The following is a 21,176-nucleotide window of genomic DNA, read 5'->3' as shown; positions in this document are numbered from 1 at the left end:
CGGACCTCCTCGTTCTTCTTTATAGTTTTTTGTAGGTCAGCTGTATAAATAATGTATTATAAGTAACTAATGATGCCACCTATTTTGCTCGGTCTTGGAGATAACTCGTACACATTTTCTAATATTTGCTTTGGAATTTCAATATCATTCTATTAATTTTAGACGTCAGTTGAAAATTACAAAATTAATATTATCATATTCTCTCTGAATATCAAGGAATATGTCTGAGGTAGGTTAGTTTTTCCAATTCAAAGTCCAATTCAATATCTAATACTAGGTGTCCAGATGCTTCCTGGGTAGATGTTCCTCTTCTAAATCCATACTGAGAATTTGGAAATTTACCACATTTTTCCATCCAGTGTTCCAGTCCCTTTTTAAGTAGTCTCTCATAAGTTTTGAGAAGGCAGGAAGGTAAAGAAATTCACCCATATGATGTACCTTCATACAGACTTGGTTTTTTATATTAAATATAATCTTTGCGTGGCATTAAATTATTTATGCGTTTGACGACGTTAAGTAGCTTTCTAATATCAAAGTCTCTCGTAAGTCTAGTTCACAAATCTGATTTTCGACAAATGGTGGAGCTGCATTATTGTGAAATATCCATTTATCTTTATCTATTAATTCTATTTTTTTTTATCTTCTATTACAATTTTATATCTTCTATTTTATTTTATATTTGTTGACATTTTTGCCAAACTTTCTATATTGAGGTGCTTTATTTTATGATTTACAATATTTTACCCACTTGCTTATTTGTTAGATTTTAAAATCAAAAGGTGGAATGGTTTGTTGTAAAACCCTATTGAATTTTGCTACGAATGTCTTATAAGAACAATTATTTACATTAGAAAATTTATTTTGATACTCAAAATAATATTAATACCAATTTTAAAATTATAACTCGTACCTACTACCTTCTTCTAAAATTATAACTCGTATAGAAGTAGGCATGCATGCGCGTAGCACGAACGATATGTATCGTCCAACGTGGACTACTCTATATTTGGTTGCATGTCTATACCAGGGGATACCAAAGATTTAACATATAACAGACTTTAAACTCCTGAGTAATATAAGCCGTTGTTTAAAAAAAATGAAATTGCTTTGATCTATGGCATCAAGCAATGTATGAATATGAATCATTATTATTGAAACGATAGTATGATAAGCGTTAAAATCTCCACAAACTAAAACTGGTTTTTTATAGTTTTTAAAAAATAAATTCACTTTTGGACTAGTGCATGGGTTTGGGGTTTAATGTCCAATGAAACTATATTAATTTCTAAACGATGGCTTAAAAGCATTATAAGTGCTATATAAAAAATATTTTTTTAACGGGAGCTGCAATTTCAATAAGTGTAATTTTTTAACAAAATTGCTATCCCTCCTTTGTCATCATAACGGTTTTTTTTAATAGTAATTGGTTGGTTGAATAAATATTGAAAAAAGTATTCTAGTTATTGTTTATGGATATTATTTCTTTATCTAAAATTGTTTCAATTTCTTGTATATGAATGCCAAACGACCTTTTTTCTTTTGTTACATTTAAAATTAAAAGAACCAATTCTATAACCCTATTTTTATTGAAACGACTTGCTTACACAACTCCTAAGCTTTCTTTACTTTTTTCTGTACTAGTATTTTTAAGATAAATGTTATTATTTCAAACATTGGAATTCTGAAAGTGTATTATTGTTGGAGAAAAGATTCATCCGATGGAGCTGAGAGTTTCATTTTTTTATCTCCAGTTTTTGTATGTGTGAATGTAAAAGTGGTAAACGGTCGCGGTTTGTTGTTGTTATGAAGAAAAAATCTCATCAAGTCTTTTCAAATTAATATCTGAGTAGTGGTTATTTTTTAGGAATTTGGGACCTACAGTAATCTACGCGTACGATTTTTTTTGGAATTATTTATCTGCATCTTTATAGGAAAGTTTTTTTCGCTATAGCCACTTTAATGTTCTTTTGTCGTGAAAATTCATGGCAACTTTTGTTTTACTTGAACCTTTACAATGTAAAGATTTAATATCCATACGTTGGTCTTGAGGATTATATTGGCCACAACTAAGGCATCTACGGCTACTTCTACATTGTTTACTAGTATGACCGTATCTAGAATAATTATATTATACTAACTCAAAACTTTTTGGAGTTCTAGCTTCAAATCTTACGCGTCCTAAAGCAATATATTTTGGTAAATCAAAAAAATTACCCTATAAAAAATAGTATTAGTTTTTGGGAGAAAATTATCCGTTATCTGAGCAATTTACGATGTTTTTTTTAATAGAATTTTTTAGTACGAGAAATTTTGCCAAGTTAACAAACCAACAATAAAATTCAGAAAACCGACGAATTATTAATACCTTAAAGGCGTTTAAACGCCTAAATAGGAATTTCATGCTGAGAGGAAAAATACCGTTGTAAAAATGCGACCGTCCGAATAGGAGCACAATCTGTACAAAAAAAGTCTTAGTATATGTGTTTTTCGTTCTTCTGAGATATTGTTTCACGGGCGCTAGCGATCTTATTCCAGTTCCCCACCCTGTATAATAAGGATGTAATTAAGAGTGGGAAAAATCCAATAAAACTTGGCTGAGCAAAGTTTAAGCACTAACGAAACTATACAATATATTTATACAATATAATTGAACAGTCTAAACACTAACAAAGCTAGTCTAATTGACTGGGATTGGACCTTTACCCCTCTTAAGAACGATTTTTTTGTATATTGCTAAACTTTCGTATGCATTCAATTTTCGATTATTATTAACTGGTTTTACTAATTTTAAGTTTGTGTTTGTTGTTTCTACTAAATGGCCAGTATTAAAACATTTTTAGCCAAACTTGACTTTTCAACTCATTCATATTTCACGTGAGCTACAGCTTCGTTAAATCTGACACTAATTGATATTCTCGTTTGGCCTATGTATTTTTTATCACAAGCGTTACAATAAATCTCATAGATTCCGAAGTTTTTATTGGCCATTTTATCTTTTAAGTTCCCTGAAAGATTTCTTAATTTGATCGAACTTAAAAAGACCTATTTTTAGACGTAAATCTTTAAAACCCCTATCAAAGCCTCTTGTCAAGATAGAATCATCTAGTATTGCAACAAAAGTTTGCTTTTCTTCAATATTTTGAAATGTGGTAGAGTTTGAAAGATTAGCTCAAATTTTGTGTCTTCTGATCAGCTTAACAATAATACCATGGTAATAATCATTAGCATTTGTATTAATTGTTTAATTTTCTTTTTTAAATCTGTTACTACTTAGAGCAAATTAGACCATTAGGCAGATTAAACGATGTACCAAGAAATGCATGCTAGCTATATGAAAACAATGGTTAGCGTCAGTAGTTATGTTTCTAAAGGTATTCGTTTCATTTCTATAAATATGAAATTCTAACCTTAATTTTATGATCGAACGGGAAAAGAGCGTTTTTAAAAACAACACGTTTACAAATTATCACGACTTTTATTTCTACATGTACAGAGTCAATAGAAAAATAAAGCTAACTGAAATGGGTTACAATAGTATTTATAATCTTAATAAAAATGCGCTTGCATATATTCTGTATGATCATGGGTTTCCACGGGAACTCATGTGTGGGCGTAGTTCTCATAATGGTAATGTCTAAGGGTGTCTACATATAACTCCTCCGCCCTTTAGAAAAGAATTCTGGGGTTTGCTACAGAATTCTGGGGTTGATGGCTGGTGGATTCTTTTGGTGGTTGAATTTTTTTTTCTTCACTTGGGTTTTCCTGGTCTGGTTTCCTTTTCTTCTGGGTGTTTTGCTTTTTAGGCATTTGTTTCTGTTTACACTTTAGTTTATTCCTATAAAATTTTATGAAGAGGAATATAATTAAAAGTAAAATTAATATATACATAGTGATTATCCAGCCATTAACGTATACATATACGAATTAATAGAGTTAATTTTTTGTTTTTGATTTTCAATTGCACTTTTTACTACACTTAATTAGTTTAAATTAACGTTATCTAGTTTTATAGGCTTAAAATTAATGACATTATTAGAAGTAGAATAATTAGGATTAAGATTAAGCTTAGGTAATAAAATGTTTTTGAAATTAGTGTTCATTGTATTAAAGTTTCGCAAAATATTATTCTTAATTTGAACTTCACAATCAGGAGTTAGTTCCAGAAGGTAGGTTCCTCTGAGCGGGATGTTTTCGATATTGTTACTGCATCTTTGAATAGCTACCGTGTGATTAGGGAATATAACAATCCATTTGTTGTCTTCCAACTTCTGGAATTTTTCTTTTCCTATATGCGCTGGGACTGGTTGGCAATTGGACAGCTTTTGTGAAAACTTTAGGAGTTGAATTTCACATGGAGAATCGTCGTCGGATTTCATGGGACTGGTTTTGTAGCAAAGGAATTCCTCCGGAATGATTTCTTTACAAGATTTATGAAAAAATACATGATTTTGCTCATTTAATATTAAATATCTGGAAATTGGTATTATCATATTAAAAGAGTTATTACTCATTATGGGTAAAGGGTAAAGATGAAAATAGTTATATTTAGCTTTTTCAACTAGTGGTATATCAATAATAAATATAATTTGATTTTCCTTGCTCTAGCTCTTAATTTTTAATATTTTTTCGAAAAGTAGAAGATTTTCAGCTTTTGGAACAAAAGGCAATTTACTTTGTGTTAAATATTTTGGAATTTGGCTAATTTCTTTCAAAAGCTCATTTGATTCTATCATAGAGTTGTGAAAGATATTTATTTTGGCAAAAGTAATGGCTATCTCTATCTTTTCAAAGATATCATATACCGATTGAAACTGTGCAATTATTTGGGAAAGTAAACTTTCTAAAAATAGATAATTATAGCTGCTTATGTACTCTACTTCCATTGTACGGACAGTATTTTCGATTTAACCTATTTTATCCTTTAAGATATTTTGATTCTTTGTTAGGTTCTTTACATTATTATCAAATATTTTTATGGACGTTTCGAGCAATGAGATTTGATCTTTAACAATTGTTTTAATCTTTTCTTGATTATTGGATAATATTTTGATTGCATTATCGTATTTTTGAGCATCATCTTGATCTAAATTTCCGGTTATGGCTTTTATTACGGAGCCAAAGGCATTTATGGGGCCTCTTTTATTCCTATTTTAAATAGGAGATTTAATTGACTTAATTGTATGATTATTTTGTTTTATAATGGAAGTGCTAGGTTATATGTATTTTGGAAACCTATTTGGTAAGTTGCTGAGACATCGGTTTGATTTTCAAAAATATCTTTTATTCGAGCGTACTGTTCTTGTAAGTAATAAAATTGTCTTGTTATGTTGGTTAAGTCAAATATTTGGATAAAAGACCATGAATTTACTTTACTGTAGGCTGTTCCTAATTTTAGGGGTAGTAATCCAGGGTTGTCAGTCATGTCATGGAATATGGGTCCCTTTAGTTCTCCGAATGCGCAGGAGAGGTATCTGAAACAACATTTGGTGGTTGTTTTAATTCTTTTATGGGTATAATCTCCTTTTTATCAGGATAATTTTTTATGGATATTTCTACGCGGTTTCTATCTAATATTTTGGAAATTACATAAGGTCCTATAAATTTATTATTCTTTTTATTTCTTGTTAAAGGGTTTTTCTTGAATACAATTTGTCCAATATGGAAGATATCATTTGTATCTCCTGTTGTGTTAAGTTTTGAAATAACCTTTTCTTTATTTGTTTGTAAATTCTCTTTTACTTTTTCGTAAACATTTTTAAGTTTGTTTTTGTGATTTTCTGCGTAATCACTAAAAAATTCTTTTCACAGAAATATATCATTAGGATCTCTGGAATTAGTGTGTCCGCATGTGTCAATTCAAAAGGTGTAAAATGTGTGTTGCACTGTGTAATGAATATTGTAGGCTAAAATAGCATAGACATTAAATTTTCTTTATCTCGGGGGAAACTTTTTTTTAATAATCTTAGGTGTTCAATTATGGTTGAATGAAAACGTTCTACTATACTGTTCGATTCATGATGATATGGAGTAGTGAAATGAATTTTAATTTTGTGTAAATTTAGAATTTCTTTAATCGTATCATTATTAAATTCTGATCCATTGTCGCTTATTAGTTTTTCTGGTATACCGCAATAAGAGAAATATTTAATTAGTGCGTTACATATAGTAATAGCATTTTTGCCGGGTATCTGAATTGCTTGCGCGAATTTTGAAAATGCGTCTACTAAAGTCAAATAGATTTTATCGTCATAATAAAATACATCCATGTGTACTACTTGAAAAGGTTTTGATGGTGTCTCTGTTAGCATAAGGGGTGCATATGGTAATTTTCGTACGTATTTGGTTCTTTGGCAAATATCACAAGCATTAATATAGTCCGTTACATTGTTTTTAATGCCTATTCAATAATAATTAAGTTTTAGATATTCTAATATTTCGTTTATACCTCTATGGTTTACTTTTCCTTTGTGGTGGTTTTTCGTTAATAAAATTTGTTCTTCTTTATCAGTTATAGTATTAAGTAATTTAGTACATCTTAAGAGTTTTGGGCCATTTTCTGCAAAATGGTTTAAATAAACTTCATTAAATTTTTTATATAGATCATCTGTGTGAAAATAGATACAATATGTTTTGTTTGGGATAGTATAGTCCCTTAAAAACTCGATTATTAAATGTTCGTTATTAGTTTGAGGAATATGAATTGTTATAATTTTATGGTGTTCATAGTTGTCTTGGTTGATTTTTAATTTAGGATAAATATGGGAAAAAACTAATATTTGATTAGTCTTGTTATTGATAATCTCATCGAGTATTTTTATTCCGTTATTGGTAGTTTCATTGACCGAAGAATGTTGCGTTTGTGAGTCGGTTTGTTCTAGTTCATTATTTATTATTTGAGTATCCGGTGGTCTTATTTGTATATCAGATAGAATTTTTATTTGTTTGTTTTTTGGGATTTGATGACTAGATGAGGGTTCGTTTCTGTTCGCATTTATATTTGTTGTGTCTGGTAATTCATAAAGTGTAAAACTTTCTGCTACTCGTCGCAGGTATTCTAAGGTATCTAATTGGTCTTCGAAATTTCCTGGGTTGTTAATCATTAATTTATTTTCTATTGTATTAATTTGTATCCTAGAAAGAGCGTCGGCATTTTTGTTTAGTTTGCCTTTTTTGTACACGATATCGTAATCAAATTCTTCCAATTTTAATCTCCAGCGTATTAATTTTGAATTTGGTTCTTTTAGTTTGGCTATCCATGCTAATGGTCGATGGTCGGTATATATTGTAAACTTTCTTCTGAATAAATACGGCCTAAAGTATTTACAAGCCCAAACTATCGCTAATAACTCCTTTTCAACCGTGCTATATTTTGTCTCGCTTTCATTAAGAGTTCTTGAGGCGTAAGCTATGGGTTTATCTGAGCCCACGGTTCCTTGCGATAAGATGGCGCCAATAGCGAAGTTAGATGTGTCTGTTGTCAATATAAATTTTTTCGTAAAATCAGGGTATTCCAGTATAGATGCGTTAATTAACAAATTTTTACAGATATTAAAGACAGAAATAAAATCTTGGTCGTGTATTACTTTGGATTCTTTCTTTAAGCAACGCGTTAAAGGTTTTGTTACACGTGCGAAATTTTTGATGAATTTGCGATAATAGCCGACTAATCCTAGAAAGCTTTTTATGTCTTTTTGTGTTTTGGGTAAAGGGAATTTTTTTATTGCTTCTATTTTATCGGGATTCGGTTTAACTCCGTCTCTAGTAATAACATGTCCAGGGTAGTTAACTTCTTTTCGCAAAAATTCCGATTTATCAAGTTGAACTTTGAAGTTGGCATTTCTTAGTCTAGTGAAAATTCGTCTTAATCTATCTAGATGTTCTTGTACAGAAGTGCTAAAGATGACAATGTCGTCCACATAGACTAGGCATTCTTCGTTTTGTAGTCCTCGCAATATATTATCCATTACCCGTTGAAACGTAGCGGGTGCATTTTTTAAGCCAAACGGCATTCTTTTGAATTCGTAGTGTCCTCTTTCAGTGGAGAAAGCCGTTTTTTGTATGTCCTCAGGGTTTATTTCTATTTGGTGAAATCCGTTAGCTAAATCTAAGGTCGAAAAATACTGACTTTTTCCTAATTTATCGAGTATCTCCGTGATGTTTGGTAAGGGATATTTGTCGTCTATCGTTCTTTCGTTTAGTTTTCTGTAGTCAATAACTAGTCTCCATTTTCGTTTTCCGGATCAGTCCGTCTTTTTAGGTACGATCCAAATTGGACTTGACCATGGAGAAGCTGAGTCTTGAATTATACCTTGTTCGAGCATTTTTTGTACATGGTTTCTGACTTCAGATTTATGAACTTCGGGGTATCTATGCGTTTTGGTAAAAATTGGTGTTTCGTTTGTTAAGTTTATCTTATGTTGTACTTTGTTTGTAAAGGTTGAAGGAATCTGTTCACAATAAAAGATATCTCGAAATTCGTAACATAAGTTTCTAATTGCTTGTTTTTCTTCTTGATTACAGTGATCGACACGAATGTTTTTTAGGTTATTTTTTAATAAATTATCCTGGATAATGTATGACTTATTATGATGTATTTGTTCACTATTATCTAAGTTTTCTATTAAATTTAATTCATTGAGATTTAATAATTCTATATTAAAAGGTTTTAAAATGTTAATTGTTTTGAAAATTTCGTCACTATTAGTAATTACTGTTGTTATTAAGTAATTGTCAATTCGCACAATTGCTTCAGGTGTTTCAAGTTTGTCGTCGAATTTAATGTAATCAAAAATCGCTATGCCTTTTTCCTTATTGACAGGTAATTTAACAATTTGTTTTGTTCTACCGGGTATTTTGACTGAATATTTATTTGGACTTATATTTTATTGGATATCAAATGTAAATTGGGTATTTTCTAGATCATAGACGATAGGTATTTTAGCAAATAGTGTTTTAATTTGTTTGTTATTAATATCTAGGATTGCTTTTAGTTGACTAAGCAAATCAACACCTGTGAGACCATCATATTTATTACTAAAATCGAAAATATAAAATTTATGATTTTCTTTAACGTTAAAAAGTTTAAAAGCTGGAATGGAAATTATTTTGTCATGATAGGAAATCATGTGTGCAGTTTGGATTTGAAAGTCTTCATTAAAAATAAATTTCTTAAAATATTTATGTGCAATTTCTGTTGAGATTAAACTTTTGGTACTTCCTGTGTCTATTAAAAATTTGGCGTTTATTTCGGGTATAATTATATATGGTAAGTCTGCCGATGTGTTATTTAAAAGTATTACGTCGCTTCCTTGTTGGTTGGGTCTATAGTAAAATTTGCTGAATCGTTGTCGTCGTTTTGAGAATGTTGATGCAGATGCGGATGCATATTTTCATTTTGTGTGGGTTGGTTAAAAGTGCTTGCAATAGTATCATTTGGTGATTTAGTATTATTTGCATTGTTGTCGGGTTGATTATAATATGGATCATATTGATAAGGTTCTTTGTAATTTCCTATATAGTTTTTATAATCATAATCGAATTCATAATCATAATCGTATTCAGTGGAAATTTCCGTGTACCTCAATTGATTGGGTTTTTCTTTGGAATGGCCAGATGAAATGTCCATTGGTTCATGTAATTGTTGGACGTTGTTTTGATTCTGGTTATTATTGAATCTATTTGGATTGTAAGCTTGATTAGAGCTGGGTCTATTAAAATAATTAGGTCTTTGCATAAAATTATATTGAGGAACGCTGTTTCTCGAAAAGAAAGGGGATTGTCCAAAAACTGGTCTCTGAGCGAAATTATTTTGTGGAGCAATTTGCCTAAAAGAATTTTGATTAAAATTTGGGAAATAGGGTCGATTCTGGAAGTGGTTGGGTCTAAAATTATTTTGTGGAAAATTATTTTGTGGTTGATTTATTCTGGGAATGACGTTATGGTTATTTAAGAAATTAGGGGATCTTGCGTTTCCATTATGTGAAAAGGGTATGATTCTTGGGGTCGGTCTAAAGTTATGGGTATTAAGGGTATTACTTCTTTGTTGACTATAAAGGAAGTTTTCTTCTTCAATTAAGAGACATTGCTTTTTCTAAATTTTCGGGGTTCCTAATTCTAATATTATTTTGTAGAGTTCCGGTTAGACCTCTAATAAAAGTTTTTAAAGCTAGTTCATCATAGTTTTTTGTTCTTAATTCTTTATCTGCTGTTTTTAGATTTAAAGTGTTTAATTTAGAAAATATTAAAGATCGTGCATCTTGACAACGCATACCAAAATTATACGGGGTTTCGCCCTTATTTGGAGATAATCTGATTAAATCCTAAACTAAACAATCAAGATTTCTTTGATCACCAAAACTTAATTCTAATGCGCTTTTTATATTTTCCCATGTTTCCAATTCATTTACTCTGGAACCAATCAAAGTTAGAGCTCTGCCAGTTAACTTTCCAATAATTGCCCAACTTATAAAATTGTTATTAATGTCATCACCTTCTTTATAGAAATTATTGAAATTAACTTGTACAATTATTGATCAAAACAGCCAAAGTATGTGGATTTCCATCAAAATTAGGAATAGTATCCACATATAATTTCAAAAGGGAATAGTTTACGTTAGTGTTATTGTTATTTTCACTAGTGCTGGAATTTGTAATTTGTTCCATACTAGCTTGATTTGTTGCCATATTTTTTAAATTAAACGCGGGTTTAGTTTTATTCCTTAAATTTGGTAATTTATATTTTTTGATTAATTCCTGTAATGAGACATCAGAATCGTCAGTATCGGACATTAAGGTAATTCATTCAAGAAAATGAAACTTTATATTATAACAAAAATTCTTAAATCCTAGCTAATTCTAAAATTAAAAATTTCACTTATCAAACGAGCAAAATAATGTATATCAAAACAAATAATTCTTTTAAAATTACTTACAGTAGAATGAAGATTCGTATCATTCCTTTGGATTCTTGCTTAACCTAGTGCCAATAGGAGTGAAGCGATGCTGTCTTCTGTATCCCTGGTCTTCCTAATCTATGCGTCCAATAGGAAAGAAGCGATTTCGTCTTCTAATCCCTGGTCCTCTTAGCTATGCTGGCTTCTGCGATATTTGTCTTCTACCAACGCTGGTAACTGCAAGTGCGTTCTCTGCTCTTCCCACAACGATGAGTGTTCGATTTGCCAAATTAACCGTAGAAACGGAAACTATTCGCGATTTTTGTCGAAGCGTTTTAGCAAATCCTACCGACTGCGCCAATTTTATGATCGAACGAGAAAAGAGCGTTTTTAAAAACAACACGTTTGCAAATTATCACTACTTTTATTTCTACATGTACACAGTCAAGAGAAAAATAAAGCTAACTGAAATGGGTTACAATAGTATTTATAATCTTAATATAAATGCGCTTGCATATATTCTGTATGATCATGGGTTTCCACAGGAACTCATGTGTGGGCGTAGTTCTCACAATGGTAATGTCTAAGGGTGTCTGCATATAACTCCTTTTATTATTTTTAATGAGGAGAGTATCTAAAAATGGAACTTGATTTTTTATTTCTTGTTATACCTTTGGTTTTAATGAATAAAAAACAGTTATTGAGTTGTTCTATAAAGTTATCAATATTGCATTTGCTTTTGTCGAACACGGCAAACACATCTACAACATATCTTAATCAAACAAGTGGAAAGTATTAGAATTCATTTTTTGCATTTAACTCGAAACGGTTTATATATTATCAAAACCATTACTTTCCAAAAGTTCAGCTAGATATTCCAAAGTTTCTTGTATAGAAATGCTTGAAAACCAAGAAAATACATCAGAAAAAACAAGAATTTCATCTGCACTTAAAATTAAACTATTGACTTTTAAAATAAATTGTTGATTGTTTTTGAATAAAAAGCATTAAGGTAATTAGGTTAGCATTAGGTAATTTTAATGTCTCAAATTGTTTTACCAAAAACTTTTATGTTTTTGTCATGTTGTAGTAGGAGATTTTATAGTAGAAACAATGAATCTCATTTTATTGCTAAGCTTATGGATTTTTTAATTGTTTTTTTTATTTTTTATGGTTAAACATATAATTTTGGAATGGTTGGGTTGGGAAGTTGTAAATTGAATTTATCTAAAACGGAAACAAGGTTTTTGCAATCATTTACTACTGTCTTAACCAGAGATATTATTTTTGATAAGGGTTCTTAGAAATCTTTTTATATGGGCGATTTTCCATAAGCTCGTGTCACACCAAAAATTCCAACCATAAAACTGTTATGAACCTGTTTTGTCCATGTTAAATAGTACTCATTGTATTATTTTAAACCAAAGAATGTTGTTTAATGTGAATATGTTTATATTGTAGCTGAAATGACATTTACTGCCAGAACACATATGTAGTAAATTAATAATGTTTGCACAATCACACCACTAGGAACCGTAGAAACTTGATCTGATGGGTCGATATAGTTTAAACCAAGTGCTTAACTTTAAGCTATACATGAACTTGATTGACTTTAATAAATTGTCTATAGGAATCAAAATTTGTAGTGCTATTTTAAGGCAATTCAAACGGAGTTTAACAATAAATGTGTGTGTCTTTGTTTTAGACTGATTTTTATATATAAATACATCATTATTATTATTTAGATTTTTTTTTTGAAAATCAATCATCATTATTTAGATTACAAGTGATTGTGGCAGGTGACTATGACTACTCAGATCCAAAAGTTCAACAGAAAGTAGAAAAACTAACTCAAACTTTCGAAAATACTTCATACGTTACCAACATTTATACTGAGTCCTGGTTAAGAGACTTTTTAAATTATATAGAAAGAAATTTTGATGATCACAATACCCCAACCAATACTACAAAAGGTTTTATAGATGCACTAGAAGAAGTAAGTCAAGTAACACACCTTTATGATGAAGACATTTTATTAATACTTTCTTTTTATAGCATAAATGGCTTGACCCATCAAGCTCTTACTCTTTGGACGTCAGATTCGATGAGAAACACGAAAAAATTATCGCCATGAGATTTCTCATTCAAGCAGTGAACATTTCTGGCACAGAGCATGAAAAGGAAATGGTCAGAGCCCTTAGGAAAATTTGCGAAGATTCACCTCTTAATGTCACAGTATTTCATCCATATTTTGTATTTTTTGACCAGGTAAGGCCCATCACAAGAGAAGAACCATTCTTATAGTCAAAAAAATTTAATTTTTTTTCCAGTTTGAGCTAGTACGTCCCTTAACAATACAGAACATCATCATAGGAGGTGCAATAATGATGATAGTGTCGTTCATATTCATCCCAAATATTTTCTGTGCCTTTTGGGTGGCATTCAGTATTGTATCCATCGAGGCTGGTGTAGTGGGATATATGGCACTATGGAAAGTAAATCTGGATTCCATTTCCATGATTAACCTGATCATGTGTATTGGGTTCAGTGTGGACTTTACGGCACATATTTGTTATGCCTATATGTCTTCTCCGGAGAACGCGCCCAAAGGGAAGATGAGGGACGCATTGTATGCACTGGGATTACCCATTTTCCAAGGTGAGATTGGGTTTTTTTAGTGTGCAAAATGGAAATTGTATAATTTTTGGCATACTGTGCTCCCTCCCCAGAAAAAAGGCCTAGATCTGCCTTTGCCATTATCTAATCTGCTACTTATTCTAAACAAATGCATAATAATGTTTCATAAAGGATATAATATTTCATTTTGGAATATAATTACTTTTAAATTTAAATAATTTAATTCTTTTAGGTTCTGTAAGCACCATCTTGGGTATGCTTGCGCTGATCCTCGCCAACAATTACATCTTCGCCGTCTTCTTTAAAATGATCTTCTTGGTAGTATTTCTAGGGGCCATGCACGGATTATTCCTACTTCCCGTGCTCCTCTCTCTCTTTGCTCCCGGATCCTGTACCAACCACAACGAAGAAGATAAAGACCTAAAATTATCCAACGTGCAAAAATCTTTGTCGCATCCGTACAGCATTCCGCATCCCCAGTTCACTTTGAACGGCAGTAATTTGAAACATCCTGGGATATATATTAAGGAACCTTATAGAGAAATGAACGATAAAGACCTGGGATTGGGAACATCGGAGGAAAACTCGAGTGAGTCGTCCACTCACTCCCATAAAAAGCCGAGAGTGGAGATACAACCTTACAGGGAAGTATGAAGGAGTTCGGAGGTGGGTCATAAGCATCCTCACAACGACAGTTATGACTCGGTGGAGTTTTATAGGTCTAGAAATGAGGAGTTTGAGGATGACGAAAAGCCTCCCAGGTTCCACAATCAGAGGAGAGTGTCTCCGCGTAATGACTGTAGTAATAATAATAATAATAATCACTCTATTTCCCATCCTTGAGAAACATCCTCAAGGTTTCCTTGAACATTTTTTCCTAAGATTATCTAGAGCTTAAATTGTAGAGTTAATGTTTTGTTTCTGCAAATTAACCTAGTGAAAACCAATAAAAAAATCAGTTTTTTTTACTACCGAGCGTACAGTGCTCACTTTACACACTTGCAGGGGCTTATAAAGTTTCACTTTTTACGCACTAGTGCATGTATATCATCAATCACCCTGTATACATATATATATTATATATATGTATACATATATATATATATATATATATATAACTGTATCTATTAATCTTAATTTAACTCTTATCTTATTAATCTTATATATTATATATATATATATATATATATATATATAAGGCCATTTAATTTTCCGCCATCGAAACCGGACCACCCTGTATATATATATATATATATATATATATATATATATATATATATATATATACAGGGTGGTCCGGTTTCGATGGCGGAAAATTAAATGGCCGACGGAGAACGAAAAAATAATAAATTTGCTATTATAAATAATATTCGAAAAATGATTCGTTAAAAAATTACAGGGTGTCAAAATTCTAATTAAAAAAATATTTTTTTTTTATTTTTCGTAAACCACTTTAGATATTTTAATGAAATTTGACACGTTTAGACAGTTAATCAAGACGCATCTTTTTGTGCAAAAATTATTAATTTCATTCACCAGTGGCGTGAGTGCGGGCCGATCTTTATACAATTTTAATTAAAAAAATGATGCGCCACTGTTTTTTTTTTAATTTCTTTTTTTTATGAAATCCTTGTTTAATTTAAAATAAAAAACATCTTTTTACTTTTTGTCGTACGATACACTGTTTACGAGTAAAAAAATAAATTTTTATAAATGCTGATTTTTTTTATTAAACAAAAAATATGAAAATACTAAATTTAATTAAAGACTAAATTATTCTGTTGGGTTCTAAAAAAGACACAAGAATTTGGATTCCGAAATTCAAATAAATAATGAATATAATAATGCCGGCAAGAAGGCAATGCATGCATAAAACAAAAGACGGTTTGTTTGTATTTTATTATGGCAGTTAATTATTTAAGTAAGTCAAATTATTGCGTTGGTTAACTTATTAATTTTGCTATTGTTAACAGTGTTGTTAAAAGTATTGTGGAAAATGCGTTTTTCAAGTAATGAATACGCTGATATTCATTTTTGTTATGGATTTTGTGATGGAAATGTGGAAGCGGCAGTTCGTAAATATCGAAGACGGTATCTAAATAGAAGATTCCAGATGCTCGCGTGTTCATTAGAACACATCAAAATTTTAGGAACTTTGGTCTATGTGGTAATAATGAGCAATACCGAAACCAGAGAAATAATAATGAAAATCGTGTACTGCGCACTTTTGATAATAATCCAAGGCTGAGCTCTCGCAAGGCAGCTCAACAACTACAAATTCCTAAATCTCAAATATTGCGAACCTTACACGCTGACCATAGGTATGCATATCACCTACAGCCTGTTGAGGGTGTTTACACCCTGGTGATGCTGAAAAGAGAGTAAGATTTTGTCAGTGGCTTTTAAACCCAACAAAGGAAAATCCCGACTTTTTACACAAGATACTTTGGACGGATGAGTCTTGTTTTACAAGACGCGGAGTGATAAATTTTCATAACATTCATGTTTGGGCACAACAGAATCCTCATGCAATTCGGCCAAGATCGTTTCAAAATGAATTTTCCGTTAATGTTTGGTTGGGCGTTATTCGTGATAATGTTTGTGGTCCGCATTTCCTACCTCCAAGGCTAAACTCACAACTATTTCTAGAGTTTTTAAATAATAGTCTGCCGGACTATATTAAGGATTTACCCATTAATTTGAGACATGAAAGTTGGATACAACTGAATGGAGCCCCCCCACATTTTGGAATAGGTGTAAGAAACTGGCTTAATAATAATTACCTGGGGGAATGATATTAATGATCAAAATGGTATTGGACCAATACTCTAGCCACCCAGGTCATCGGATCTTAATCCACTAGATTTTTACGTTTGGGGAAACATTAAGGATAAAGTTTACGCTAATCCCGTATTTAACAGAGGAATTAATCTTAAGAATCCAGGAAGTATGTGGTACTGACTGCAATAAACTCCTTAATAACTCGGTGTAGAAAATGTATTGAGGTCGGTGGCTGCGTTTTGAACAACTTCTTTAATTATTAATTGTTTTTATTTTGTTATTGTTTTTAAACGAATTAAATGTGTTATCTTATGTGTTTTTATAAATCAGCATTTTTACTCGCAAACGGTGTGTCGTACGACAAAAAGTAAATAGATATTTTTTATTTTAAATTAAACAAGGATTTCATAAAAAAAGAAATTAAAAAAAACAGTGGCGCATCATTGTTTTAATTAAGATCGGCCCACACACACGCCACTGGTAAATAAAATTAATAATTTTTGCACAAAAAGATGCGTCTTCATTAACTGTCTAAAGGTGCCAAATTTGATTAAAATATCTACAGTGGATTAAGAAAAATAAAGAAAATTGATTTTTTTAATTAGAATTTTGATACCCTGTAATTTTTTAACGAATCATTTTTCGAATATTATTTATAATAGCAAACTTATTATTTTTTCGTTCTCCATCGGCCATTTAATTTTCCGCCATCGAAACCGGACCACCCTGTATATACAGTGCTTCTTTCATTTCAAAACGATCCACCCTTAATAACTTTCTAAAAAAAAAAAAAAAGTCAAACACGTCAAATTAAATATATAGGGGGACGTTTAATTATGCATTTACTTAAGGTCTGTCAATCACCTACTCACCTCCAGCTAACTTCACTTTAATATTTCAAATGGGAACCCCCATCGTGTGATACATCATAGTAAGCGTAAGATTCTCTATTCAACGGTACCAAAAAAAATGAAATCGGTAAATGTGTAAGCAAATAGTTAGCGAAATTGTCTAGAAATAATGAATATTTTATTTACGCCAAACTTTGGTATGTCAAATGGCTACCCCATGGTGTGAGACATTGTTTTAAAGGGCATTCATTATGCTATCAATGGTTGTAAAAAAAATAAAATTGATTGACCAAGAAGCAATTAAAGTGTAAATCGGTAGGGTAGAAAAACAAATTTAATTAGTTTAACAAATTTATTTTATTAAATGTTCAAAATACGCCGTTATTAGCAAGACAATAAAAAAGCCTATTTTTAAACTCCTCACGAACATTGGCAAGAGTCTGCCCGCAAATTTCTCTGCATTCTTGAAATATTCTATTTTCTAAATTCTCAATACTCTCAGGTGGGGTTTTATAAACTTTGCTTTTTAAGTAGCCCCAATGGTTATTTTCTTCTTCAGATCTACAAATTTACAGACAAAAATATAATATATACTTATTTTTGTAGGTTTACTTGTACAATGGATATTGGTTACAAGTATACTTACTACTATTGCTATTGTATTTTTCTAATCGTCTTAATTTTATTAGGTTTTTTTTGTTGTAAACACATAAAAACAGTTTTTAAATTGTTTTAATTATATTTCGATCAAAATTAAAACCTTGGAGTTATAATTAATGACAAAAATAAAAAAGATTACTAAAGAATTATATTAAACCTCAATATACTAAACACTATTATAAATTATTAAATCCACTTATTCAAAATATTTTACTACATTAATTGATCCTTTAAAAAATGTGTGATTTGAATATCGTTCAGTTTAGGAACAATTTTTAAATTAACAATATTAGGTATTTGATTAACAGATTACTAGAGAAAAGAAAATCTTGAAGAAGAATTTATGTATTTTAGAAGTTTATTTTATATTTATTTATTGTAATTATTTTCGATTTTATTATGTCTTAAATCATAAATACCCTTAGAATTAAAGAGCGGTATTATTTTGTGAATTGTTTGAGACATTCCTATTTAGTAAATTAGAATATATTACACTTAAATCTTCTATGTCTGTTCATTTATTGATACAATTTGGATCTGAATAAATATCCAAGAAATTTCTTTTAACCAGTTTAGGTTCTATATTTAAGATTTTTATTTTTTCATAACCAAAATTATGTCCAGTACTACTATTATGGTAGGCTAAAGCACATGAGTTATTTTTCAACCAATTCTGGATGTTTGACTAATATAATTTTTATTACAATTATTACACCGAATACTGTAAACGACGTTTTACTTCAACAATTTATCATCTTTATCTCTGAGTTTAGTTGATAGTGTACCAATCATTTTAAATTTTCTATTAGCAATCTATGTTAATAAGTTATCATCTGTCAATAACTTAATTACCTTAGGTGAAAAATTATTTATGTACGGAAAAAAGAAATAGCGAACACTGTGTTTAATTTCATTGTTAATTAGTTGGTTTGTTGTTAAACTTGTGCTATCTCGAATAAATATAGAAGGCTATGTCGAAGGCGTGCTAAAAATCAGTTTCTTTAAGAGGTTTTTTTGGATATGAGTTATTACATAACATATTGAAAAGTTTGTTGAGACTATCCCGCTTCAAAGATTCATGGCATATCCGCTCTATTTGGGCTTTTAAAGCTAATATTTTGTTTATTTTAATTTTTGTACTGTAGTTAGAAAAATAATTTATATATCGCCCAGAACTTGTTGGTTTTGTATACCAATCTAGTATTATTTGGTTGTTATCATTTCTTATGACTTTGGTGTCCAAAAAGGGTACACAATTATTATTTTCTTTTTCCACAGTAAATTGTATGAAGGGAATATAACTATTAAAAACCCTAAGAATCTCATCAATGCCACCCTCGGGTACAGCACAGATTGTGTCATCAACAAACTTTTTTAAGAAAGATAGTGAAAAAGAAAGTTTAGGAATATAACTTTTTAGTAAATTGTCCATTACATATTGTAAGTTAATAGGTAGGTGAAATAGTAGCTCCCCTAGGGGTACCTAGTATTTGTTTATAACATTTATTATCAAATTTAAAATAGTTAGTGTCAAAAATAAATTTTAAAATAGGTAAAAAAATTAATAAGACTGATACTAGTTTGTTCAGAAATTACATTCCACTATTCTCTGATACTAATCTCTGCCAATTCGCAAGGAATATTGCTAAATAGAGTCCTAGATTATTTAACATCTAGACTTACAAGTACATGATTGTTATACTATACTTTGCTGTTCGAAGCATCGATAGAAGAGATTATGGGTCTTAGAGCAAGTTGAGAATAATAAAAAGTGGTAAGCCATAAAATTTAGGTGAGGTTTATTTGTAAAATCTTAGATTATATACAGGGTGTCCCGAAAGTAATGGGACATAGAACAATAGTAGATTCCTTATATCAAAATAATGTGATTGAGGTCAACTTGCCTTATCTTAACTTTAATAGTAACCGAAATACAGGGTGTCAAAGTATTATATGATTTATTGTTTTTTTTCTCATAGTTCCTGAATCAATTATCATACTAACATGAAACTGAAAACATACGAGTATTTTAAAAAGAAAAATAAAATTTCATATACAGTTTTCGTTAAAGGACGCAACGATCTTGCGTTAGTTTTTACTTTTTTAGAACACCTAACTTTTTTTCAGCCCCGTATATCGGTTTAAAAAGTATTGAAATACATTTAGTTTTTTTAATTTTACATAAAAAATGTATACCTTATTAAAGGCGCTAGGAGCAACTATTATTGACATAATCACCATTTTTGAAAAAAAAAAATAAAATTACATTTATTTACTACTTTATTTAAATCGCATCCTTGGCAGTTGGCGTTGGAGACAAGTGTTTGTATTATTTATGTCAAACTTTTTGAATGTTATATAAAACTCTTAAAACGAGTAAAAAAGTTTTTCTCTAAAGTTTAATCAGTAATGCCTAGGCATAATTTGTTTACCAATTTGGAGATGCGTGATATGCTTTGTGTTTAGGCGCAAGTAAATTTTAATGGACGGCATGCAAGAAGCAGGTATCAGGAAATATTTCCAGATAGACAACAACCAAACCATTATTCAGTTAAATTATTCCAAAGAATTTATAGCCGACTAGGAGAAACTGGCCAAAAATGCCTGTTTTGGGCCGCCAAAAAAATATTTCCCAAGAAGAGGAAGAAGAAATTTTAGTCCGCGTACCAGAAAATCCCGGGTTAAGTACTAGGTGAATAGCGGCAGCTACGGGTGTAAGCAAATCATGTATTGGTGAAGTACTTCAGAAAGAAGGCTATCCATACCACTCTACACTAGTTCAGCATTTGATCCCACCAGATTGCCAGCCAGAATGCAGTTTTGTCGTCAGTTTAAAAATATGCAAAACGCAGATCCAATGCTTATCTCAGACGAGGGTACATTTACTAGACGCAGCGTATTTAACTTTAGAAGTGCTGATATGTGGGATATTGAAAACCCCCATTCAGTTGTCAGTCATCATTTCAGCATGAATTTTAAGTTAACATTTGGTGTGGTATTATTGTAAACCATATAATAGGCCCCCACAAACAACCATCTAATTTGAACAGAGACTCGTACTTTACGAAACGAACTTGGAGGACTTTTAAAAGATATACCAATAAATGTTAGGCAGAACATATATTTTATGCAAGATTTTTCTAGACAGGTAAGCAATTACCTTGATGAACAATATCCCGAACGTTGGATTGGCCGTGGAGGACCTTTGCTTTGGCCTGTGCGTAGTCCAGACCTAAACCCGATGGACTTTTGTATTTGGGGATATTTGAAATCAATTGTTTATGATAGTCCTATAAATCATCTAAATGAACTAAATGTAAAAATTGTAAATTCTGTAAATATGTTAAAAAATAAT

General features: G+C 30.8%; 1 protein-coding gene across 6 annotated transcripts in view; it reads left to right on the top strand.

The window, feature by feature from the left end:
- The window catches only part of LOC126746583 (patched domain-containing protein 3-like), a 242,284-nt gene that overhangs the window by 197,883 nt on the left and 23,225 nt on the right, over positions 1–21,176 (top strand). For 2 of the 6 annotated variants that reach the window (XM_050454888.1, XM_050454890.1), the window contains 4 exons: positions 12,672–12,888; positions 12,948–13,160; positions 13,223–13,550; positions 13,762–14,497. In XM_050454888.1, the coding sequence (XP_050310845.1) occupies positions 12,672–12,888; positions 12,948–13,160; positions 13,223–13,550; positions 13,762–14,183 (1,180 nt within the window). In that variant the 3' untranslated portion in view covers positions 14,184–14,497. Of the gene's footprint in view, positions 1–12,671; positions 12,889–12,947; positions 13,161–13,222; positions 13,551–13,761; positions 14,498–21,176 lie in introns of those variants that run through there. The other 4 variants (XR_007663934.1, XM_050454891.1, XR_007663933.1 and 1 more) reach the window with 3 other exon arrangements.

Source organism: Anthonomus grandis, chromosome 17 (genome assembly GCF_022605725.1).
Source record: "Anthonomus grandis grandis chromosome 17, icAntGran1.3, whole genome shotgun sequence".
Taxonomy (NCBI): Eukaryota; Metazoa; Arthropoda; class Insecta; order Coleoptera; family Curculionidae; genus Anthonomus; species Anthonomus grandis.
The sequence above is the reverse complement of the archived record's forward strand: the minus strand, read 5'-3'. Positions and strand labels throughout refer to the sequence as shown.